The sequence below is a fragment of the Lissotriton helveticus genome, chromosome 2_1 (genome assembly GCF_964261635.1).
Source record: "Lissotriton helveticus chromosome 2_1, aLisHel1.1, whole genome shotgun sequence".
Lineage (NCBI taxonomy): Eukaryota > Metazoa > Chordata > Amphibia > Caudata > Salamandridae > Lissotriton > Lissotriton helveticus.
In genome coordinates, this window is record NC_136059.1 from 968,644,772 (window position 1) to 968,670,695 (window position 25,924).

Sequence of the window (25,924 nt, forward strand, 5' to 3'; positions counted from 1 at the left end):
ATCACGGAGTTTGTAGACCCTACTGATAATCCGGTTCTGGCAAGAGAAGTGAGGGAGCAGTTGGAATTGCCTATCACTTGGGAAGAAATAGAATTGTCTCTCGTCGCTAGCACTGGGTAAAGCAGCAGGGCCTGTTGCTATTCCCCTGGAGTTCTTCAGAACTTTTCGATTTATCTTCAAATCTGAACTAGTTTGTTTGTTCAAAGCAGCTCAACTATGCATAGCTCCCCCTTCTTGGGAAGAATCGATTATTACGGTCTTCCTAAAGCAGGATAAACCTCCCTTTTCTCCATCCTCTTTTCGCCCTATCTCTTTAATAAATGCTGACAGCAAAATATTCTCGAAGATATTGGCTTCGAGGTTATCTAGGGTTATATCCCCACTGGTGTCCAAATATCAGCATGGCTTTATTCCTGCTCAGGACACAGCTGATCATATTCGCCGACTTATTGCTTTTTTGGATTGGGCCCAGGCATCGCGATCAAATATGGGTGCAGTTCTATTAGACACCGAAAAGGCCTTTGATAGGGTTGCCTGGGATTATTTATGGGACATTCTGGACAGAAGAGGATTCGGTTCAGGCTTCGTAACCGCGTTAAAAACTATGTATGTTGCCCCCAAAACTTGCATCCGCATTAATGGTCAGGTTTCTCCTTTTTTTCAATTACTCGGGGTACCCGACTGGGGTGCCCCTGTTCCCCCTTACTTTTTGCCCTTTATATTGATCCTTTAATTAATCGTCCTAATCTGGAAGAAAGGATACAACCAATTTGTCTGGCTAACGTAAGCTATCGAGCACTGACATATGCCGACGACATTGTTGTCTATATCAATATTCCACCATTTAAGCTACAGACCTTTATCGCCATGATGATATTTGTCAGTCCCTTTCAAGGTGCTTACGTCTTCTGTCCCGACATTCCTAGGACTAAACTGTTAAGATTATGGTTGCTATAGCCACTTGGCAAATGGAGCCCCCCCACTCCCCCTCGTAATAAAGGAATGCTGGGACTGTGATATAATATATAGTCGATCAGTGTTTGAGTGGAATTAGAAATGCCCTAACCAGGTTAGACGAGCGCACTAAATTGGCCAACCCTCCACTCAGTCTGTCCGTGGCTGAATGGATCGCTGGGTTACAACTAGCATTGGCAAAGCCAATATGTCTTGCCTATGCAAGAGCCACAGACTTTGTCAATATGTTTTAGCCCTGTTGTACACCAGTGTGGCTGCTGTTCAGCATGGCTAAAAGTTAATGGGGCAAAGGAGAGTGGTGTATAGTTGAGTGAAGTGTGTTGTTTAGAGTGTTGTGGAGTAAATTATCGTAGAGTGGAATGGCATACAGTGGAGTAGAATGTTGTATAGCAGAGTGAAGTGGCATAGAGTGGAGTAAAGTGGCATGGAGTGGCATTGATGGAGTCGTGTAGAGCATTATAGAGTGAAGTTGTTAGTAGAGTTTAATGGAGTAGAGCTTCATAGAGTGGAGTATCCTAGAGTGGTGTGTCATAGAGTGGCCTAGAGTGAAGTGGCGTAAAGTACAGGGGTGTAGGGTAGATTGGCGTAGATTAGATTAGATTGTTTCAGAGAGAGAGAGAGAGAAAAAGGGTAGAGTGCAAAAGGTGTGGTGTAGAATGCAGTGGTGCAGAATAGATTAGAGGGGCATGGAGTAATGCGAAGTGTTGTGGCATATACTGCAGTAGAGTGGTATAGAGTTGAGTGGTGCAGAATAGAGTGCAGTTGCACAGAAAGCAGTGGTGTAGAATACAGCGGTGTAGAGTTAAATTGAGTGACGTAGAGCACAATGGTGTAGGGTGCAGTGGTACTGAGTAGAGTGGCTTTGAGTTCAGTGGTGGAGAGTGCAGTCTTGAAGAGAAGATTGTTGTAGAGTGCAGTGGCATATAGTTCATTGGCATAGAGGGGTGCAGCGAGCAGTGGTGTAGAGTACAGTGGCGCAGAGTAGAATAGAGTGGCATAGAGTGTAGTGTGTAATAGTATACAGTGGGGTAGCGTGCAGTGGCATAGAGTGCATTGGTTTTCAGTAAAATGGTGTTGAGTATATATTGGCATAGAGTGCAGTGGTTCAGAATAAAATGGCATAGAGCGCAGTTGCATAGAGTGGTCCGAGTAGAGTGGCGCTGTGAACAGTGCAGTGTCATAGAGTGCAGTGGTGCACAGTATATTAGAGTGGCGTGTAGTGTAGCGGAGTAGGGTGGTGTAGAGTGGTGTAGAGGGTAGTGACTTAGAATGGTGCAGAGTATAGTGGCTTAAATTGCAGTTGTGCTGATTAGATTGGTTTAGAGTGCAGTGGCATAGAGTATTGATTTTGAGTAAAGTGATGTAGAGTACATTAGCATTAAGTACAGCGGCATAGAATAGAGTGCAGCGGCGCAGACGAGTGGTGGAAAGTGGAATGTTGCGGAGTAGAATTACGCGGAGTGTTGCAGAGTAGGGTGGAGTGGTGGGGCATAGTGTGCAGTGTTGCAGAGTAGACTGTTGTAGAGTGCAGAGTTGTATAGTAAAGTAGCGTAGAGTGCATTGGCCTATAGTGTAGTGGTGTAGAGTGTTGTAGAGTACAGTGCTGCAGAGTAGAATAGAGGGCATAGAGTGCATTGGTTTTAAGAGAAATAGCGTAGAGTGGATTGGTGCACAGTACATTGTAGTGTAGCTATATCCAGTGGCTTAGAGTAGATTGTTTTAGAGTGTAGTGGTGCACGGTAGTGTAGAGTGGAGTAGATTAGAGTGGATTGGCACAGAGTGGTACAGAGTAGAGTGGATTGGCATAGAGTGCACTGGAGTGGTACAGAGTAGAGTAGAATGGAGTGGCAGATAGTGGAGTGGTGGTGTGAATGGAGTGGTGCATAGTAGAGTGCATTGGCAATGAGTGGAGTGGTGCAGAGTAGAATGGAGTGGGTAAAGTGAAGTATGCATGGTGTGGTAGCATACTGACATTTAGAGACCACACATCTTCAATTGAAATAACCATAACATTTGCACAGATATGCAGTATACAGCACACAAACAATGTGTGGAAATGTAATCACTTAGTATATTGTTTTTGTTTTGATTGCATTGAAATATTTGTTTCCACCACACTTCAGAATATCATAAAATGTGCTTCATTGTGCTTTTCTAGTTCTGATATATTCTGACACATCAGCACAATTACTTTACAGACATTTGCATTTTGTTGTGTGCTAAAAAAACACCCAATGTAGTCTTCTCACTTTGAAGTCTGAAAGAAAAGTAAACACCAAGCTCCCTAGGAAGACAGTGTCTGCCATTTGACCTCTGCCCTTGAATGCACAGCAAATGTGAAAAGATAATTACAATATTTAAAGGACTGTTTACTAAAGTCGAGCAGTGGTGGAAGAATACAGTAAATAGGATTTGGGTAATGAAACGGACGAACTCAAGCTGAACAGCCTAAAACAAATAGAGCCAGCAAATAGCAAGCATATGTGAGTTACAAACCACAAAGCCAATGCTAAGCAATGGGCTGAATGCATTCGTAGGGAAGCTTTCTGGATGTCCCCAAGATGTTGTTAGCAAACAAGGCAGTTGTGCTGTCTGCTAGGCTTTGATATAAAAATGACCTAAAAACTATAAAAGACACCACACACACACTTTCGTTTGTGTCCCAGGTTTCTTGGAACTTGATAACTTCAAATTTCTTAACAAAGTCCAACCAGTCTTCTTTAGCACTTTTCAATGCTATGTTGCAACAAGTAAAACTGGAAATCTGACCAGATTGCTTAGAACCCATTAAGGATCGCAATACAGCAGGTGAAGTTACTAATTCCATAGGATCATCTCTTAGGAGCTGCATTGTGCACATACTGTCTGTCAGTCTGTATCATTTAATCCAGATAACCTGGAAAAGCGGTTCCCCTTCAATATAGGATCTTGGGGCTGACTCCTAGCAATTGATGAGCAACATGGCTGCATTGGGATCATTGCAAGCACTAGATGTTTATTAAAATAGCCAAGTGATAGAGGGCTAATCTATGGAGCTAGAGCGCTAATCTATGGAGCTAGAGCGGGATGTCTAAAGTTAATAATCACATAGTTCCCACCAAAGTTTTTGGTAATTGGGCTAATCCAGCCTACCCTTCTTACATACAAAATGTTTTTGTACTCAGTTATGTTAAAATGTACATTTTCGGTAACCTGTGACACACCTTATTTTAGAACTGTGCCGTAGACTCTGACTGCTGGCACCAGCTGGGGCACAATTGCCAACATAACATATGGGCAGGCTTCCGGTGGACACAGGTGCCAAGACTTGCTCTTAGCACCTGTGTTGGTCTGAGCAGGCTTGCTGCTACCACCGAAGCTTATTGTGTTAAAGGCCAAAACCCATGTAGCCTATGGCATTACAGACCTCAGATTTAGCTTCATTCGGAGAAGGCAAGGCTATGCCAGAGTACGTATCCCATGGGGGTGCTGTACTTTAAATTACACTCTAGCGTAAAGTCACTTCTAGTTCTATCCTCCACCGATTTAGCAATTTCTTCTTCTAGGGCTCCTATGTGCTCAACTCTTGGGACAAGTGCTGGCAGTAATCAAAACCTTTAACGTGTGAAGAGAACGGATATCAGTCGGACCCCCTTTGATTTGCCTGGCACATTGTCCTGGAGGTCGAGGCTAGATCACTCTGCGCAGTTTCCATACACCTAGGCCATGTCTTCCTTTTAACGCACAGGCCAAATGGATCTATGCAATGTTCAATCAATTAAATTGGAGCTTTGTTCATTTAGTACGGAATGGTACAGTCAGATGATCATTGAAATCCAACGATAGTCGCGTTTCTGCTAAATCGATCTCTTCAGTACTCATACCAAGCACCCTCTCTAGAAATGTGTGTAAAACCCATTGGAGTTTTAGAACTGGCTAGTATTATCTTACCCATTCTGTCCACTAGTGTTCAAAGGCCCAAGGCTAAAAAGTGGGTCACAGCTCAGTAAATCTAATTTGCTTACAGCCCCCACTCACTGTTACAGGGGTTAATCCAGGTCCAGGAGGAGTGGCCCAGCCTCTTCTGGCTCTGATGGACGCAGACGGTCCTGCTCTTGGCCTGGTCTCCTCCTGGGCGCTTCTCATGCTGCGATAATCAAAGGTGCTCCCAAGTACCGCTAGTGGCCTCCGCCGCCTCTTCCTCACCAGCAAAAGAAATCTGGGCGCTGTAGTCTGTCATGGCCCCCAGCAGTGTCAAAGAAGTCCATGATCTGAAGTTAGCTTAAGGTCATGATACCGAAGTGTTTATAAAATCAAACATTTGAGTCAGTGGAGAAAAATTAAATGAAACCCAAGATTTTTCTGAATTATTTAAAAAATATTTTTATTGTTTTTAGTTTGCAACAATGCAACTATCTGTAGTCATGACGAGCAGCTTTGCCATGCGTAGCAAGCAAATGCGATACAAAAGACAGTAAAGTATAAGTCATAAAGACCTCTTCATCTTCACTGAATCACTATGTACATAACTTATAGGCTGTTATCCACCGTATATGATGTTGCTACTCTCCACTCCACATGTTGTACTGCCCTGACCAAACTACCCTCTATTACCTTAGAAGCAAGTCAGTACATCGTCACATCTCCCTCCTCCGTTTTCATCCTATTTTAACCGTATCCCCCCCCACCCTCCCAATATCAAACCCTCTACCCCTGCAGATATCATATTGCTATACATATGTGATTATGAAGGCCTTCCCACAGGGTGGGGTCTGCCCAGGCCTGTTTCATGCTTTTGTATACTTTTTACAAAACAGCTTTTAGGTAGTCCAATAGATCATTTTGGTGGTTCGTGTATATATTCTAAAACTTGATCTGGAGGCTATTTTATCCTGACGAAATATTTTGCTTGGTGCTAGCTTCTGTAGCTTTTGATGCGTTTGCATTACTTGTGCAGACAGCTGAAAAGTGCCATTCATATTTGTCCATGTTCCCATTATGAATTGGACAGTGATAATGTTACAGGATCCTAATGGTGTGTGCTTTATGTGGTTTATTCTTCCTACATTTTCTTTAGAGTTCCAGTGATATTTAATGTTATTCCTAGTTTACCATTCATATTTCTCTTTATCAAAAAACAAAAAACGTCTGCCAGAAATTTACAAAAATCAAGATAAATTGGCATTTAAATGTGTCGTGTGAGGGAGATGAAAAATCATAGATAACTAGCACTCACTATAATGTTTTTGGAAAAGTTATGTACATTTATGTCTTTGTAGGTCTGTAGATAATTAGTGTTTTCCTTGTGTACAAATCATTAACTGAAAAAAGTTAGCTTTGTGTTTTTATTTTACTTATTGAAAGACTGAGACTGAAAATGGCAGTTTTTTTTTATATATATAGTTTTGACTCTTGTAATTATGTTTTTTTGCAATAGACTCTGGTCCTCCAAAAAGAGATCAGGCGAAAGCTGGTGATAATAGAACGTTCAAGTCTCAGAAATTTGAAAAAGGAAACAAAAAGCCTGAGAAAGCTAGCGGAAAAGCTGCTGTCAAACAATTTTCTGCTAAGAGCAAACCACAGAACCAAAAATTCACAAAGAAAAGAAAACTGGATCAAGGTGATAAAGACGGAGGTGAGTGTAATCTTTGAAACATGTGCTCTTCTCTTGAAGCAATAAAGACCATGCACAAGTGATTTGCCGCATTCAATTTATATTTTTCTTCTCTGTGATAACTCTACTCTCAGTTTTACGTCAGAGAGGTTATGTGCATTATTCAAGTAATAAAAAGGTTAGCAGAAAGACCCTTAGAATTTGTACTGTACAACGCCACATGTTTACGACCTTGTGTTTCCTGATCCAGCTGGCAGCCCGTGGAGGTTCAGGTCTTGTGACTTCAGGAAAAATGTCACCCATGTGATGAAATTGCAAAAAAAATATTTTGATTAGTGCCTCTCAAAAGGTTACATTGACTGAATGCAATTTTGTTTTTTCATTTTGAAAGAAGCTGATTAATTTTTTTTAATCGTTATCACAAGAAGCTGATAACCCATTTTTTGTACCAATATGTAGGAGTAAGTATAAAAGGAAATGATCACACTGAAGCTACCTAGGCAGCAGGTTCATTAAACTTGATTCGGTCCCTTGCCAGCACCACATGTATGTCACCATGCCTTGCACTGGTAAATACTTAAGTTGTTTCTGTCTCTTTTGATTCAGAATCTGAAGTACTAAGCCCAAACTTCTGTATTTTTTTTTTTTAAAGATTTGTACCCTTTTTACATGTGTAGTCACTGTTAGTATAGTGTCCCTCTATTAGGAGAAAAACATAACCGGCACAAATCAGGTTAGAATTCAGCCTACAAAAGCAACAAATAGCACGCAAGGGTGCTTACGTCAAATGCTGGCACAAGATAAAGGGTGCGACTCTGGGACATTGAACGCATACTTTTGGAACGAGCTAAAGCAGAATAAAGAAAGCGCAGCCATGACTCACTTACATGCAATAGACTGCTTAGCCCTAGAAATCCCTTGGGATACCTTTGGGACCCGCAAAAGCTTTAAAGAGCTGGTAAAAATGGTAAAAATGCTGTCCCACGTGGAGGTCAAAGCTGCATTAAAAGAAAGGGCACACGTATGGTTCGTTATCCAGAGCTATTCTAGATGCTCCCCCTACCATACTCCGGTGCTAGTTTTACTAGAGTAAAAAAGGAAATATATCTGCATCGGAGGCTGGACATTTTGCCATCAATGCTGCATCTGCCCCCATGGAAACGGACACAGTCATCTACATTGTGCAGATTATCCAAGAAGGCAAAAGAGGAAGTTCTACCCCTATTGTGCATATGTAAGAGCTTAGCTAGGGAACGAAGAATCATACTAAAACCTGCCCAGAGATGAAAACAGATAAGAACATGCAGGCAGGCAATGAAAGCTTGCTTTGAAGGAGGGGATATCAAGCCAGCTTGCTGCCTGGTTCCCTTCCTGGGCGCAGCAGGAACAAAGCTAACAATCAGCACGTAGCCGCCCCAATGGGCATAAATCCCCGGCCTCTGCCCCATACAAAATGAATTACATTTGCCAGCTTGATTTAAAGCATATAATGAACTGCAATCCATGGCATTTGGCGATAGGCCTCAATACAGACAACACTCCTTTGGTTGATTCTATACACAACAGCCTCAAATTATGGCTTTATGACTATAAGGGCAAAGCAATACGGCCTCTTCACTCACCTGACTCATGGGTGCAGCGGGAAGAAAGCTAAACACCAGCATCAAGCAGCCTTGTGGACATAAACCCTCGTCTCAGCTCTTCTCAAAATGAACCATATAACAGTTTTAATGGATAATTTGGTCACTGCAGGTTCTAACAAAGAATTAACACAGTTATCTGTAACCTCTGGCTCACGTCTAAGGATTTTAGATAATTTTATATTCTGCTGTTTTGATACAACAGGGCTTCATATAAAGTCAATTTATGGTTTTATGAATTTGGAGCGGTTTTAATATGGTGGTTCTACTGTGCACTAACTAGTCAGGCAAATGAGTAAACTCTGACTACCAAATCATCCAGATGAACTAAAAAGCACTAGCTATGGAGTGCTTTCTGGATGAATTTACTAAAGCAATCATGATCCCTGCATCTCATTTTCTTGTCACATCAAGAATTGTATGATGACTTATCATTTCTCAAACTTTAATACTTTGTATCTGTGTATTTTATGCAATGGTTTTTATTAACTGTGCATACACTAAATTACTTACTTACTATTAAGAGAAATAAAAGCTAGGAAACCCGTTGTTTTATGTGTGCTCTGCCAGATACGCTGGTTTGTATTTTTTTTTTTGTAAGGGTTTTTTTTTTACAAAACAGAGCTTAAAGGACTCTGGGCAGCCAACAGGGAGTGTGACTGTGAGCAAGGGAGGTATATGTCAGAAGACTAAAGGAAATTGGTGATGTGGAGTTGGGCTTAGTGCTGCTGAACCCACACAGTGGTAGAGCTAGAAGCAGACACTTGTACGAAAAATATCTACTCTGTGATTAACAGTTGGGGTGATAGGCATTACATAGTTATACTTCTTCTCAATGTCAATCAAGAACAGAGTGGACATCAAGAACCAGGCACAACATCAAAGACTTCATATTCAACATCAAGGAATGCCTCGTTGAGACCTTCAGTGTCGCCAAAGCTTTTGACAGCAGCTGGACCCTCAATCTAGATATTGTGTTTGCTGTAGCCTTCGCCTTCAAGGGAGCGCATGCAAGAGAACTGCAAACACAGGACTCCAACACCAAGGAGATCATTCGCCCCATGACGTCGCACATTGAGGTCCCAGATTGCTACAGTAAAAGGGAACTCTAAGACTTCACAAAATTGATGCAGCCTGAGAGCATTCGCCGAGACAAAGTGAAAGGCCAATGAGTCTGCCTGCCCTGTCTCGTGATGCTATGCTGGTTAGAGACACATCACAAGACCATGGGATGTATTTTGCCAATAGTTGTAGGTCTCTTTGAGCATGTTATGGCGATTTCTGCATATATGTATTCAGTGGATCTGCATCATAGTGGCTCACAAAAAAGATACAAGATGTCAATAAGATCCTGCAGAGTGTGTAGCAGTCATAAGAAAACCAGTTTCATTTGCTCTTGTTCGGATAAGAATTTGAACCTTCCCTTTGTTGGCAGGAAGATGTGTGGCTGCATAGCTAAAGCCATGAAAAGCAGTAAGCACAATGGTGCTACTGGCTGACAGGAGGCCACTATTGAAAACCATGCAAAGGTTTGCAAATGACCTCTCTGGGGCTAGCATCACCCTATTCAAGCCCTTAATAAAAGTCTATTGGTATCGTAACATGTCGCTATTTCAGTCTTCAATTCCTTCGACCTTGCAGGGCATGGTTACTCCTGGGGTCCGGCATTAAGACTGTCTTCCAGGTTTTGTCTTACAAGTCTCAAACCAGATTCGCAACAAAATAGTTTCAGCCTTCACTTTTGTGTCACATCTTTGGCAATCATGCAGATGAGAAAAAGCAGCACACGAGGGTTGCAGTGTGTAATGCTAAGCTATTGTCATGGGAAAGAAAAAGCGGTGCAATTTAGCCTAAACAATGGTTAACTGAGCATATGTCATACTTTATCAGCCAACCTCATTCTTTCTGTTTTGTGAATTGGTACATAGTACTCTGTAGAGGAATATTGTTTTATTCAATCAGATTTGCTTTTTCAAGCAAAATTGTGGTTCATGAATCCATTAGCAAATTTTCGGTGCAGATATTAGTAATTGTTGCCATTTTTCTTTATTAGTAGACTTGAAATTGCTCAGTGAATTTATTTCAAACAGATTCTGAAACCCAAGTTTATATAGATAATGTTCTATGTCATATGATGTGTGTACATCAATAGAGTAGTCTTTTTTTTTTTTGTGCGCTTCAAAAAAAAAGAAAAACAATGCTGTCACTTTCGGAACTAACCTGGGCTAAAGGTATTAGCAAAGAGAATTTTTTTGTTGTTTTTGGATTAACCAACGTAATCATTACTACAGAGTTATCACTGACTTTGTATAGAAAGTTGCACACATTACTGGATTTCAAAGTATTGACATGATTTGATGCTGACTTTGATTCCAATGCCGCTTTTTTTAAATCTCCAGGCTCAGAAGCCAAGAAACCCAAGTGGGAGGATGTCAAAAAGAAAAAGAAGGACTTAAAAACTACCAGACAGTTGCAAGAGAAAACCAACTATGATGTGATCATCAAATCTAAACAAATTTGGGAGAACGTAAGACGGTAAGCCATAATAAAGGTTGAGTAAATCAAACAAATTAATTGGGGAATGTGCTTCTACCGAATCCTCTGGTCCCACCTATCCAAATTTTAACCTAACTTGAGGTGGAATTTCAAACAGAAAAAAAAATCAATTTGCTTCGATAACCCCTCCTTTTTCATACAGATTCTGAAAGGTCGTAATTCTGGGTAATGCTTTCTGTAAAACAAGTATTGATCATCATGAAGCTTTATGTAGTGCCAAAGACCCATCGGTAACACAGAACATATCAAAATACTGGACTTTATCAATTAATTGATATTATTGAGAGCAAATAAAAACCAGGTAGTGTGATTTGAATAAAGTGAGGCTATACACACCAGCAGTTGGATGGGAGTGAGTCATACTTCAAAGCTGCACCTCAAAAAAACTCCAGTCTCCCCAATGGGCTCCCCTCTGAATATCTGAAATTCATATTGCTGGTTATTTGGCATAATGTTATCCTGCAAAGAATGTGGCCCTAAAATTATATAACTTCTAGACGGAAGGTGTGGCACCCTGCTTGCATGCTAGAGACTGTCCGAGGTTACTAGACCCCTGTTGTATAAATTGGAGGTCCAGTCATCTTTGTTGTTTTGGGGCCTTCCTACAGTTCTATTCAACACCGAACGTAGCATACATCTATTTTGCATTTGACTTTCAGTATAGCAGGGTAGAGTAAGTTCAAGGCCTAACTTAGTCATGGTGTTGGCGAGGGCTAGAGATTTAGAACTTCTAGATAAAAAAACCTTAATAGATCAATGTTTAGCCCATGCTTTATCATAAAGAAAAAGTAGGTTATTCTACACACAAAGCATAAAATCGCACAGGAGTATTTTAACCAGCCACTTTAGTTTACTATGCCTGCTGCGATATTTGGTGAGCGGCCTTCAACCTTATTTGTGACAGTCTTTTATGAGAATGTGCTTCCAGCAAATACTGTAGCTTACTAGTTAGGAGGAAAATAAGAATGTTGAGAGCAGTAAACGTTGAATTTTAGTTGATGCTTAAAACATTACACATATGCTGACTGTATGCAAGAGCTTGAGAACCCTCGAAATACAGTTATCTGTTCCTGTGTTTTGAATTAGTGGTATGAACTCTTTTTATGGGGCTGTTGAACTCAGCGGCTCCTACAAATGCAATTGTTCCAAAGGGAGTAACAGTTTCGAAAGGACCTTTACAGTTCTCCATAGTTCTCGAGTTGAACTCAGTGAAAAGCTTTACTTTGCTAAAATAATGGTGTTGTCAGTCGTCTTGCATATGTACTGTTGGTTGTAAATATAATGGCATGATAAATTGCTATACGTGTAGCTTGTGAGTTGTAAACCTATAATAATCTGGGAACATTTTAATGATTTTGTTTGTGAAGTTTATAAATGTGGAATGCTTATATAGTATCATTGTTTCAAATGCATTAAGGGTATATATATATATATATATATATATATATATATATATATATATATATTTACTTACTGGTCTGGGAACTATGGCTGTTCTGCCTGCCACTTTAAAATATACCGGAAAATGGCTAGCAGTGTGTTACAATAGACTTTCAATAACACCGCGTTCTGCCTATGGACCTTGACTTCTAGGTCTGCTCATTGTGAGAAAGTGCCATCTTTCCTGCCTTGGTATGCCCCCACTTTTTTCTGAACTGCTGATGTGCTTTGACTGAATGTGCCCTAGGTTCCTGCCAGCCAGGTACCCAGGGCTTGTGTTCCTTCACTAAAACTGTGTTGAAACTAAAACCCAATTGGCATCTCTGGCCACCTATCAGCCCCTAGTAAAGGGTACCCTAGGTACCCAGGGCATGGTGACCAGAGAAGACCCCTGAGGACTGCAGCACTTATTGTGCCACCTTCAGTGGCCCTGTATTCTGACACCCACACACTGCCTTTGCAGGCTGAGCGTCTAAGTAACAGAACTAAAACAGAGAGTCGACATGGCACACATCCCAGTGTGCCATGCCCACAGAACCCACTGCCCTGGCATACTTCAGTCACCCCTCTAGCTGGGTGCCCTATGCCAGAGGTGTGGGCACAGGTGCATGAGCCCTGTGCCCCTACAGTCCTCAGGGCCATTCCTGGGCACTGTAAGTGCAGTGATGCCATTAAGAGTATATGGTGCTGGGAGGTTGTCATTACGAACTCCACAGCACTATAATGGCTACACTGAAGACTGACCAGTTTGGTACCAAACTTCTCAGCACATTAAACCCGCACTGATGCCAGTCTGGGATTTAATGTAAAGTGCACCAGAGGGCATCTTAGAGATGCCCTTGAAACCTAACCTACAATCCATGTCTTGTCTGAGAGGCTACCTAGGCTGCCACACAGCAGACATGTTGCTGGGCCCTGGGTAGAGAGCCCCCCGCTCTCCTGGGCCTACAACAATGCACATCCTGGCGACGTGCTAGGTCTCCTCCCCCAGGACGGACAGGGGGAAGCTTCAAAGGCATATGCCGCCTTTGTGAACTTCTCCAGGCTACTTGCTGTACTCAGCAATTGGACCCCACCAGTTCTGCTCCTTGAACCTGCTCCTGCTAAAATACCGGTGTCTCCTGCGGACAGCAACCTCGAGAACCCTGGAGGATCTGCTTGCCTTTTCCCTCTTGGAGACTGGGACTCCCATGAGCAGTGGCTCTGCTCAAACAGCAATAGCAACCGCGAATCGGCCCACTCTGCACCCACCAAGCCTGGCCTGTGCCCAAGTGGACAAAGACCCTGAGGACGCCCCCCCGCGGCGATTCTGACCTGGAATCCAGTGCCCAAGTACCCTCCTCGACGACCCAGACGACGCCTGCAGCCTCAGAACCAGGGACCGCCCCAACCACGACCAGCAGAGGGTAAGATTTCCCGACGCCAAGACATCCCGGCGCCCCCGGCCCCTTGTGCCCAACTCTGGGGTGCCTACCTATCCTCCAAGATCCCAACTTACCCTCGAAGTGTTGGTCGCTCCAGAAGAGCCTACGTCCCCGAGCCTGCAGCCTTTGTTCTCTTTTCACGATCTCCATTGATTAACATTGAGCGCCGACTGCTCAAAGCACCCTGCACCCAGCCGCCCGAGTGCCCCTGGCAGTGCAACCTTTGCCCTATCCCACTTCCCCATTTGCCCTGAGCAAGTGACCAGGAGCCCAGCTCCCACAGCCGCGTGGCCTGCTAGCCAGCAGCCACCAACTAAAGGCCCCCTGCCTCTCAATGGATAACATTGGGCCTAACTACCTCTGCACCCGGCTGCCCCAGTGCCACTGAAGGTGTACCAACTGTACCTACCTGACCCTGCGAGACCCCTGAGTCTATGCCCAGAACCTTAACCCTACCAGTCCAGTACTTGCCTAAAAGCCTATAACTCACTTTTCTTCCATAGTCTAACATTGACTGGTTTCACTTGAAAATTCTTCTAAAGTGGAGTTTTGGAACTTTAAAATATTCACCTAAAATCAGCGGAGCAACAAATTCAGATTTAATCATGTTATCAGGAGAGACCTCAGTGCTGCATCTTTTAGCTGAGCACAAACTCTGAAAAGTAATTTTAACCGTACTTTCCAGTAACCTGAATTTTCTACCATAGGAAACCATTGACTGTTTTTCTGTGGAATTTCTTCTAAGTATCGATTTCTGCAAACTACAAATATTCTTTAAAAATCGTACCAACTACCAAAACGTAATTACTTACCTATTTTAGATCGAGGTCCCAGTCCTGATCTAGGAGCCCAGCACTGGATTACAAAAGTAATGTAAATATACCTTACATGCAACTTGAATTTCCTTCCATAGGATAACATTGGTAATTTCACCTAGAAAAGTTTGTCAACTTTTAAAATACAATATTATTCCTTAAAAATCACTACTGTAACCAAACCACTTTTACTTAACTGTTTACAACACATGTCCCAGGACTGAATCTAGGATCCAGTCTTGAGGTTAGAAAAGTAATCTACAAAGTAACTAATTGCATATAACTAGAAATTCCCATTGAGCTCAATGTTGCTTTGTGTTTGAAATTGTGTTGCCCATTGCAACAAACTGTAACTATTGCATTCAAAAAGTCTATTGCCTGTTTGATAAGTATTTAACTAAAGTAATTCATTCTGAGAAAGTATATTTTGATACCTTGTTGGTTCTAAAATAAAACAACTATATATTTCCATATAAAACAATTGGCCTAGAGTTCAGTTCTTGAATGTGTGAAACCATTTACTGACTGAGTGTGTACAACAAATGCTTTACACTGTCCTCTGATACTGCCTTACTGTTCGACCAAGCTACCACTTTGGAGAGTAAGGTTATATCTAACTTTAGCCTCTGCCAAACCTCTGGGGACTCTATACACACTGCACGTTACTTTGGTTCAGTATATATAGAGCCACTTTCTTACACCAATAGCTCGCAAAAACCTTCAGAGTTGTATATACTTTTTTCATGCCACTTCATATAGTTTACACGTTAAGACCAAGGAAATCCACATGGTTGCACCTTGGCCATTAACATACCGTTTCTGTGGTGAATGAACTAGTGATTTAACATGGCACCATGTCGGTCAGGTTTATAACACATTGAGCGATTGCGGACAGAGAGGACGCCGCGAATGCTATCCGCGAGGGGAGCCACACGCACCTATCGACGATCTTATCCATAAGTTTCTTAAGAAAAACTCGAACAGTTGACCAGGAACTCTTTTGAGAACCAACACAAGTATCATCCTTGACATGTTTTGTTTTTGTTTTGGTTTGGCACTAATATGCTCCTACTTTCTCCACTAATGTTCTTTTCCTGGTTTTCCCTGTGTTCTCATTTGGTTACATAGATCATATTTACTATATTGACACATCTTCACCACCATCGGGTATGTCATCTAGTCATCTCAGATTTCCTACCCTCTGTACTGTACTTATGGTGATAACAGCTAGGTCAGTATTGAACAGCGAGTATAGAATCTCTACTTCCAAACATGAAATCAATTGCTTCAATAGAGATGGTGTTTTTGACTGTTTTGATCGAGCCTTTAACTCTGGTGAGAATGTGATGGCCACTGCATTATCGAAACTCTCATGTTTTATCTGACTGCTGTGTGCGCAAGACTGCCACTTTTTCTCCTTAACACACTCCTTGCAATTGACCCTGGTGCTCAATGGGGCTGAGAGATTACATACTGGCATATATTATATACCGGATTGTTTTTTGGTTGCACTACTGACATGTCTTTATAACACTTTCATACCTTTCACCTACTCTCAGACACCTCTGACCCTGTACACACCCACCATTTACTCTGTCCAGCAGTCACCCTGACATTGCGCTGGCAGTCAGATACTGCTCACCCACTACTCACACAGTGCTGGCTGTGCACTTAGTTAACATAGGCAAAACCTGTTGACTTTGAAAATTCACTTTTGTATGTGACCCAATAGCTACAATGCTCCATCTCAAAGGGACACACTTTTACATGTATAGGAATACAACACAGTATGTAGTTTTCTGAGAGGAAGGGACTTGTTATAGCTAACATGCTTTTTCAGTACTTGTTAGTAGATTTCCACCAATTTTCTCAAACTAGATGCGGTAAAAGACAGGTGCATTGTAACTCATTTTACATTTCTAACTAGCACAAATATCTGTGGCTTTATGGATAATGGGGCAGCCAAGTTCTGTGTAAAATCCAGGAATCTAGAGCAACGTTAATCTGTCCCTGGAAGCCCAAGTAACTAGCATGTTCATTTCCTGCAACTAGTCTCTGAAAATAATAATTCCTTATTTTGAGCCCTAGTTCCGGGTTACAGTGGTGACAGTGCAAGTGTTCTTCTTGCAACCCGTAAACAGTTATTGAAACATCTTCAATTGAAGCAGAATGCAGTAGTCTAACAGGTCACTGGACCGATGAAGAAAGCTCAAATATCGGCCTACTGTGCACTGGTTGCCCATCTGGGAACGCATCCATTGCAAAGCAATGCAGAAAGCCCCATATAACTCTGAATTCCACAGGTACTTTTCAGTTCAGGTGATCCGCGAATTAGCATTTTTTCTGTTACCAAACTTTAAATCATTGGATGGCAGTGGTTTCACCTCGGTGTACTAAAATATGCAACTGCATTCCCAAGTCTATGTGGAATGAATCCTGCCTGCTGAAACTCGAAACCTGGCTTTTTAATCACTAGTCTTTCTTTTCTCAACTATAACTTACCATTTAGTGATGTTGGTGCTAACATGAACACCGAAAACCTTTAGTGGTAGTTTGCTGAATAAATAATTACTACTGAAGCATTCTGTATCTAATCCCTGCCATGTCCTAGCAGTCCCGGACTGTTCGACTTCACTACCCAGAAGGGTCAATATGAGTGTCATTGTATTTACACTTGGAGACACTAGTGGCCTTGTAAACACTGAGCCCGCCCTGGACTTCAAGGAAAGGCCTCACTGTTAAGACAGCATGTGAATATGATGGTGTATGGAAAGTTTTTCTGTTTGGGCTGTATCGCAGGGTGAAATGGATGATTTTGAAGGATTTGTTCGGGGTAACTGTAAAGCACAGCTTGATGAGACTTGTCTGTCAGCCATTTTCACTACCCAATGCAACCAGCCTTGCCTTTTGCTTAGGAGCTTTATATCAACTCACGCCGATGTTTGGGAATAGCCTCGTGTCACAGACATGGTTGCTCCTAGACGTCTCTGCAGTGTTAAGTTCTATAGATCACAAAGTGATTTTGTCTCTACGTGCGGATTGCATAGACTGTCCTCCAGCCAGAATTCTTGCCTTGATCACAACTTTTTATTGCCGCTTTCTCACTTACATAATCATTGGTCAGTTTTAGTTTTAAACAGGGCTGTGTTCCGGCTGAACAAATATGATCTTTTAAGGTAACCACCCTCTGAATCTATCCATCTATCCTTTAACCCCTTGGCCGCGGCGGTAATTCTGCCGCGGCGCTAAGGGGGAGGGGGGCGCGCGGCGCCACCATGCTCATGACGGAACCACGCCTTCACGAGCCGCGGTGGCACTGTGCTTGTGACGGAATGGTTCCGTCACGGCCCCGCCAGCTCAATAGAACGCACCGCGCAGGCGCGGCGGCCGGGCCGTGACTGAACCATTCCGTCACCAGCACAGCCCCACTATGGCTCGTGACGGAATGGTTCCGTCACGAGCGCGCAAGGGGTTAAAAAAAAATAAGGATAATATGTTAACTTCAGCAGAGAGACCCAAACTAACATTTAAAGGGACCCCGGGATGGCGAAGGGAATAGAGTCCTGCCAACTCAAGGAATGATACTTCTGTCCAGTGTTGCTAGCGCTTCAAGAAGTTGCCACGACTCACCATGTCAAAAGACAAACTTTAACCCAAGGGCATTAGTGCAAATGATGATCCTTCATCAATCGCAGAAAGTTCCTACCAGCATCCCATGCGATGCCACTTATCTATAGTCAAGTAGGTAATGCTTATTGATTTTGGGGTACTGCGGTTGCAGTCTTTGCTAACTCTTGAAATTGCTTACTTTTCTGACACTTGAAATGGCAACAAGTTCTGGATCCAGGCAACAGTACAATGCTAATATCCATAATCTTGGGCTAGAACCTGGTCATGAATTTAAAACCTGTATGTTGCTATTTTCAGGGTATCTAACATCTAATTTGGGCCAAGAGGTGGTGCTATTGCTGCATGCTGTGAGTGGATGAGTGTAAGGACTAAGCACATTCACTGTACAGATAGTAGCATTTTCCTGATGGCCTCTCATGCTCATGCATAATAATTCAAAGTTGTGCCTCTTATTGCACGAAAGCTGTTTTCTACTCACTTGAGTAATTATGCCTTTTCGTACATTTGCGTGCATTAAGTATGACATTTATAACCCAAATTATTTGCTCACTTTACTGTTGTGATAAAATTAGGGAAAAGTCTTTAAGGAAGGAGTGCCATATTATCACTATATAAAGGGGTGATTGCTCATGCATTGCACCATTTCAGCAGTGTGTAATATGAAAAAGGTGTTTAGATGTGGTGTAAGAGCGCACCTGTCACATTGCTTTATGTGATCGATAGAAAAAGAGCTTTCAGATACACTAAAGAGAGATGGTCTTTGGCTCTTCCCATATGTTGATTCTGTTGAGGGCAGATTTTGATAGGACAGAAGTTGCGTGCTTATGCAGAATTCAGTAGGCCGTAGTTGGTTATGGTGAAAAACCAATGATAAAGGCTTCTGGGCCTTTCTGGTTCTTAAGGAAACTTTGTCAGATGGCGTAGGTGTATGGTCTTAAGGAAACTTTGTCAGATGGCTTGGGTCTGATGGTGTTAACTCTAAAAGTTACAACAATGCTGTGAAGGTGACTGAAAGCAAGTAGGCCAGTTTGAGGGTGGATTGGAACTGTGTAAAGTTGGTAAACTGGTATTGCGTCACATAGATTTCAGATAGCTGTAATAGGCAGATGGCCTGATGTTGGTTACCTCTCTGACAAAACCTTTGTGGGTACAAGATTTGCAGTTTGGCTTCTTCATCAGTGTATATTGTTTTTCCACCTCCTTTTTGGCCAGCTTTCTAATGTTATGACTGTATGTTTGAGGAAAGCTCAGTATAGTAGGCCTGGGATAATTATGGTGAGGAGCCAGTGATAAATAGTATAGACCTGATTGGTTCATTAGGAAATGTTATGTCAGATGTCATAGGTCAGATCTGTTTAGTATGGAAAAAGCAATACCGGCAGTAGGCCTGACTTGTGTATTATGAAAATCATGTCAGATTTAATAGGACTTTAAAGGTGCATTGATACCCATTGATATTACCCTGTGTTAATGCCATTAGACAGGCATTTTGTTACATGGAACCCCAAAGATAACTTTAGTAAGAAAGGAGTGTGTATAAAACTTTTTAATTATTTTAAGGAGTTATGTATATATTGTAATTGCTATTTTTTGCTGCTGTTTGCACAAGAGGGGGTGCAGTGTTCATTTCCCGCTTTTGGTTTGCTGTCCAGTTAAAAACTCACCCGAAGTGTGATTCTGGAGTGCGTTTTGCACAGTGTACTGCTGCTATTGAATTGTTGTTTGCACATATTAGGCCATGCTTTATAATAATCCCCTTTCTTGCTGCTCAAGCTGAATGTTTTGTTGAGGAAGAATTCTAGATTTTATCAAGTACCTGTACTAGCTGCTACCTATTGCTTCTCCTACATCTTCGTATTTCTTAGGCTATGCCTTGCCACTTTATTCTGTTTGTTGTTAACTCCAAACGTGGAATGAGTTTTGTTTAATTTCTTTTTGTAACAATTTGTATGCTCTTTTAAGTGGACCTCATATGAGTTCCAAATCTTTATAAATATTTGAATCGAATAGTAAGAAAGGATTTTGGTGTTTACTACTTCCTTTGACAAACCTTTGGGTGGATTATTTTTACATGTCATCATGATTGCTAGACACTCTTAGGAGGGCCTAATGGGTGTAGTTGTCTTCCATGCCCTTGTAATAAAAAAGAAATGTTCATACGTCTATTACATAGAGGGTCCTGTGTCAGTAAGCCTTTTTCAGTTTTTTCCACAGTCATTCCCATTCTGCCTCTTCCCATTGGCTCCTTTGCCCTGTGAGCAGCAGCATTTGGAGATCACATAGACATCCATCAAGAAATAACTACGTTTTGGTGTCTGGGCTATGGTTCAGCCCTATAGTTTTGCAATTTTGCCTTCTATAGGTCCCCTTTCATTTATTAGCTTCTCCTTTATTTGTTTTGTATTTTTTTCAATTATGAATAGAGCATCCTGGCGTTCCCCAGACACTCCTACTGGCCTTCTCATTTCACCTGCAGTGTGCTATAGCCGGTGAGGTTAGCCATCTTGGGATGGTGTTGCCCATACTGTATCATTGTGCGGCCATCTTGAACTGGTATTGTGTATAGCTTAATAATGGGGTTTCGCTCCAAATGGCCAACTCGTTCCTTCTAAATGTGACGCTATGTTGAATCTCTAAAACGGCAGTACAATATGTACATTACCAATACAAGATGACCCCTCCTACAATTTTGTATTTTATTTGTATATTGCAAGCATATGAACGCAGATTTTAGGTCGTGGCACATTTTCTTTTTCCTACTTTTATTCTTTAATTTCTCATCTATTTGTATTTTGCGTATGCATCTGTTTTATGGGTGAATGCTAGAATAAGTGAGGGGTTGGATGAATGGATGTGTAAGCGCAAAGATGAGTGATTATGTGATTTATATGTTGTATTACTGAGTGCCTCAACTCATCAGTGACGGACGAGGCACTTTCTGTTATAAGCAAGACATATTGGCATTGCCAGCACTTGTTAATAATAATTCTTGCTGTCATTTTGCATCACCATTTTTTGTGGCTGTACTGGGAGCAGTCAGTGATCTAAAAGTTTGTTTTTTCACATCTTTTTACATGTGTGCTGGGTTTGCAGAAAGGATTGTGACAAGGAAAAGCGTGCGAAGCTCATGACTGACCTACAGAAACTGCTACATGGTAACATCAAGAGTGTAAGTAGAGATGTCACTGAATAAATCTTGGACCAAGCACTGTTAACAGTAACCACATTATGCACCTGCTCTGCATTATAATCTGCAGTGATTCGTTGAATTTACTCTGAAATGAATTAGAAAATAACATCAAAGTAAGCACCCCAATGCAATAAGTATTTTGAATCCTGTGTTTATCAAATTATCTTCCTCCAGAAACACAAAAGTACCATCCTGTCTTAGTTCCGACGATCATTATTGTTAATAAGGTCAATCTACCTTTGTCAGCTTAAATGTATCCGCTTTTTCCAGATTCTGCAGTTGTTGATTGTGACCGACCTTCCTGAAAAACGTAAACCATAAAAGAGTGCTCTGAAACCAAAATGTAGCTTCCCTTCCGGTGAAGGGATGACAGGCTTGCAAATATTGCATTCTCCACCAGAACATCTGGTACTGGATTCAGACTCCTTTCTTAATGCATGTTCGGATGCTGACGAATTAAAATGCTTTCTCTGAAATGCAGATCTGTTCAATTGGCCTTCCATAGTTTGAAGTAGGCAAGGAAACCTGATCTAGATGACACTAGAGCAATGAAATGGTACCACATAAATTGGTGTTTCCTTGATGCTATGATTAAAAAGGCATCAATGTTCAGACTTGCAGCCCAGCCTAAGAGAGGAACACTCCCTCTTTGTTTGACTTCACCACTCATTTGAAAAGTAGGCATGTTCTTATTAAATAAACTTCTTTCAGAACCTTTCTGCATCAATATTCTGAAAGTACCAGAATCTGGTCCTAATTGTTGAATAGGACAAACTAAATTGACTCTAAAACTTTCTTCAACATCTTGGTGGACTAACAGGCACCCATTCATATGTGCATTGCCTGAGGTCTCAAAACATGCTTCTTTGGGGATAGGTTCTTTTTTTATACTATTATTGTCACAGCTACGGTACATGCATCTAGTGCCTTGACAATCTCAGCTCACCAGGGCTGGCAAATGTGGCATTAAATGTCTCGTGTTAGTGGAATTGCAGGTAAAATGCAGGGCTTCATATGTATAGACTGTTACTATGTGTACATCTACTATCTATCTATCTACTGTACTCTGCCAAAATGAGTAGTTTATAAACTGTTGGACTTGATGGCTGTTTCTAGATATGGCTTTTTGGTGATTTTCATTTTGTCATTCATATGGCCAAATTGGCTGCAGGCTTCCCCCTGTGGCTTCCCAATATTAGGCGGTTTATACTCTAATTCCACAGCAGGTTCTCCAAGGCTACTGCAAACCAGGTAGTTTCAGTCAACAAGTGTAAGTCAGTTCAGTAATTCTACTTATATGTATCTGAGACTTCTCCCATGTGGAGCAGCTTAACCCTTGAATCAGGCTCAATTTTGTCAACAATGGGCCAAGCATGTGGTCCTGTTGATTGTAGGTGAGCACTTTCCACAGTCTTGTTAATACTTTGCTATTAAGGTCACATGTTTAAAACCGAAATGCGCATCACCATCCCCAAACGCAGCCTTCAGGGACCAAAATCATCCACCCCGCCCCCACCCAATGGTTTTGCAGACAAAGCACATTGCCAATAATAGAACTAGGCTTTGCTGTGACTAGAGGCCAGACCAGGAATTTGGATTTTCCAACTCTGAAATTAAGTCATGGAAGTCTGAATTGAAAGCCCCAACAAAGACGTCAGTGACACTGAACAATACAGATTTTGAAACTATCTGTGCATGCACCATTCACTCTGATTCTGTAATTCTTATGAACCACTCCTGAAACATCTGCCCTGGCCTCCCCATAACATTGCTTGTGCTATAGTCTGTGCTGAATCATTCAGTCACTGAAGTTCTTCTATTATGCCATGTCTACAAAGAGATTTTCTCTTAAGCCACTTAAGACACTGGTTACCTCTGTGTGTGTTGTGAAATGGTTTCATACTGTAGAGAGTGACATTACATGTTTTGTAAATTGTTGTGTGTCGGTTGTGTGCATAATTTTCTTAAATATGAAAAAAGTAATTGTTTACAGCCATGAAACTTTTGCTCCCACAGATTGCATTTGCACATGACTCAACCCGTGTTATTCAGTGTTATGTGCAGTTTGGCAATGAGAAGCAGCGTCAGGAGGTCTTTGATGAATTGAAAGGTAATGTTGTACTTGCACTATGGTTCACAAGCTTTGCATTTCCATTAACATAACTAGCAATCCATTTTAATTCACCAGTAATGATTTTTGGCCAGGAATGTTTTGAGGTAAAACTTAAGATGGTGTAGAGGTAATCTTGTGAATGGGACAAGCTTGTTAGTTCTGCTGATCTTGGTACATGAACGCATCAATAAAACTCTGAGAAGAGTATCTTAGCTGGGTGAGCAGGAACCACACTGAGTAGTTAGATGCTGAGGAAAAGAGCTTTCTAACAACGCTCAGCAAGCAAGAATATAAAAACGAAACCATGATGTACACTAGGTCCCACTATAGGTCTTAGATTAATGCTCCTTGGATTTAGCACAATACTTGGGGGAAATTGCGCTACCTAAACAATGTAACAGGATTGTGTGTTTGGGTTTAGTGAATGTTGCATTAGATGGAAGCCAACATGAGTTGTGGAGAGAGGGACTGATTTCTTCTCATAAAATATCAACTTTTGATTGTAAACAAACGAAACACTAAAGACCTCTACTAAGTTGAGAATGTTGAATAAGAGATTGCTTGGCAAGAAATCAAGCAACATATCTCTGAATACAGAAATGGCACAGCAGAGTAAGGGAAAGAGAGAACATTGATGTAACAAAGGAGATCACATGAGTAACCCGAATGTTTGCAGCAGAAGTAGATGGGTAAGACCAAAGGGGAAGATGCTTGGTTTAGTAGCACAAGTGAGTGGCAAAAGCACATGAAATAAATTGCAGACTGGCACAGATCGATGCATGATAAAAGTACAATATGGAGATAGCTATGCAGAAGATCTATTAAAATAAGAAGTTGAGAATGGGGGCAGGGAATATAAATTTAAAGACCGATGGGAATTGACAGAGAGCACAACACAGGCAAGGAATACACCAGATGAAGTGGGAACAGAAATTAGCCCTGTCAACATAAAAGAGCTTGTCTTTACAAGGAGGTTTCACGACAAGTACATAGAGCCCAGCATGAGAAAGTAATTAATGAACAATAATCTTCTGACTTTTTCACTCCCTGGATATGGGCACCGGAGGAGGTAGCACATGCTTGTTCGCATATACAGATACAGCTGTTAAAATAATTTGTTTTTGTTTTCTCTGTAGAACGTTTGGTTGAGTTGAGCAAGTCTAGGTATGGCAGAAATATTGTGAAGAAGTTTCTCATGTATGGGTAAGTATATGTCCTGGGACTGTTTGCTTAGTCTAGCCTTGTAAGACAAAAAGACATGTTTCATGCTGTACAGGAAAAGATGGACAAATTGGCCCTGGGACGAGACCAAATATATAATGCCCACAGTGGTTGGTTCCATCTCCTTTTATTGCTCTCTTCACTCTGTGTAGGCCAGTAAAGTGTATTTGGATTAATGCCATGCATTCCTGTTTGTCCCTTGGAAAATGAGATGTGTGCACACTCCTCCTAGTTCTTGAGGCTCCACAAGATTAAATCAAGGCATGGGTAATTAATGCCACACGTTGTAGATGGAGATTGTAAATCCTTGTTGGCTTACGTTTTCATGTGAACTCCATTTATAAATTATTGTACTGATGCTTTTATGCGGAGGGTGGATGGAATACAGAGGAAGCCCATATGGCAAGAGGGCTTCCCAATATGCACCTCCCGGCTGTTATACAACATCTAGTGCCGCCAACAAAACGGACCACACCAGACTCCAGCATGGAAATATGGCTTTACTGTGCCCTTTATAAAGACCACCGTAGGGACACCATCACCAAATTGTCATGCAATCAACACAACATCCATTTAAAAGGTGGTGTGCTGCACCACAGACAATGTACCTTGAAGAAGTTCCCATTTTACAGTATGATTGAGTGAATGCACGTTGTGGTTAAGTCACAAGTGATGGATTAGATTTGGAGTTTGACAGAGCCCTGTATGATTCAAACTTGTTGGCTCCACAGGTGGCAACACAAGGACCTAGCCTACAGGTGGTGGGCTTATTGAATAATACTCAGTAGTAGCAGTGTAAGCCATTGGGATTTCCTGCTGGGTCCTTTGTGGTATGAATGATAATGATCTTGATTGGTCAGGAAGCTTAAGTGGTGTATCTTAAGTCTGCCTGCCTGTTTGGTGAATGTTGTAAGAAAAATTATATAAATGGGTAGCTGTCCTGCTGCACAGGATTTGTATACTACACTGCGAAGTGGACAATGGGTGAGGGGTCCAAGGGATGGGGGCATGCACCAGGGAAGGTAGCCTAAGTGGTGAACAGTTGCGGACTTACTTTGCTTGATTTGCTGGTGGATCTTCCAGTGTAATGTTGACTTCCAACTTTTGGTATTCTGAATGGTCTTGCCCACTGTGACTTCAAATCATTGGAATCCAGAAAGAGGACTCCCCTCCAGACAACGCTGTCTTGGTACACAAGTGACAAAAAGAGTCTCCTGTTAACACTATAGGTTCTGCTATTCATGGCTGTTCCAAGTGTGATCAGGAACTAAGCCCTACCTCATAAATGAATGTAAACTATTCAGGGGCACCATAGGTTACCCAACAG

At 41.7% G+C, this 25,924-nt stretch overlaps 1 protein-coding gene across 2 annotated transcripts in view; it reads left to right on the forward strand.

Annotated features, from left to right (window-relative positions):
- Nucleotides 1-25,924, forward strand: part of PUM3 (pumilio RNA binding family member 3) — a 211,189-nt gene that overhangs the window by 34,392 nt on the left and 150,873 nt on the right. For both annotated transcript variants that reach the window (XM_078675717.1, XM_078675718.1), the window contains 5 exons: nt 6,392-6,589; nt 10,608-10,743; nt 21,167-21,242; nt 23,280-23,373; nt 24,513-24,579. In XM_078675717.1, coding sequence (XP_078531843.1) covers nt 6,392-6,589; nt 10,608-10,743; nt 21,167-21,242; nt 23,280-23,373; nt 24,513-24,579 — 571 coding nt within the window. The remainder of the gene's footprint in view (nt 1-6,391; nt 6,590-10,607; nt 10,744-21,166; nt 21,243-23,279; nt 23,374-24,512; nt 24,580-25,924) is intronic.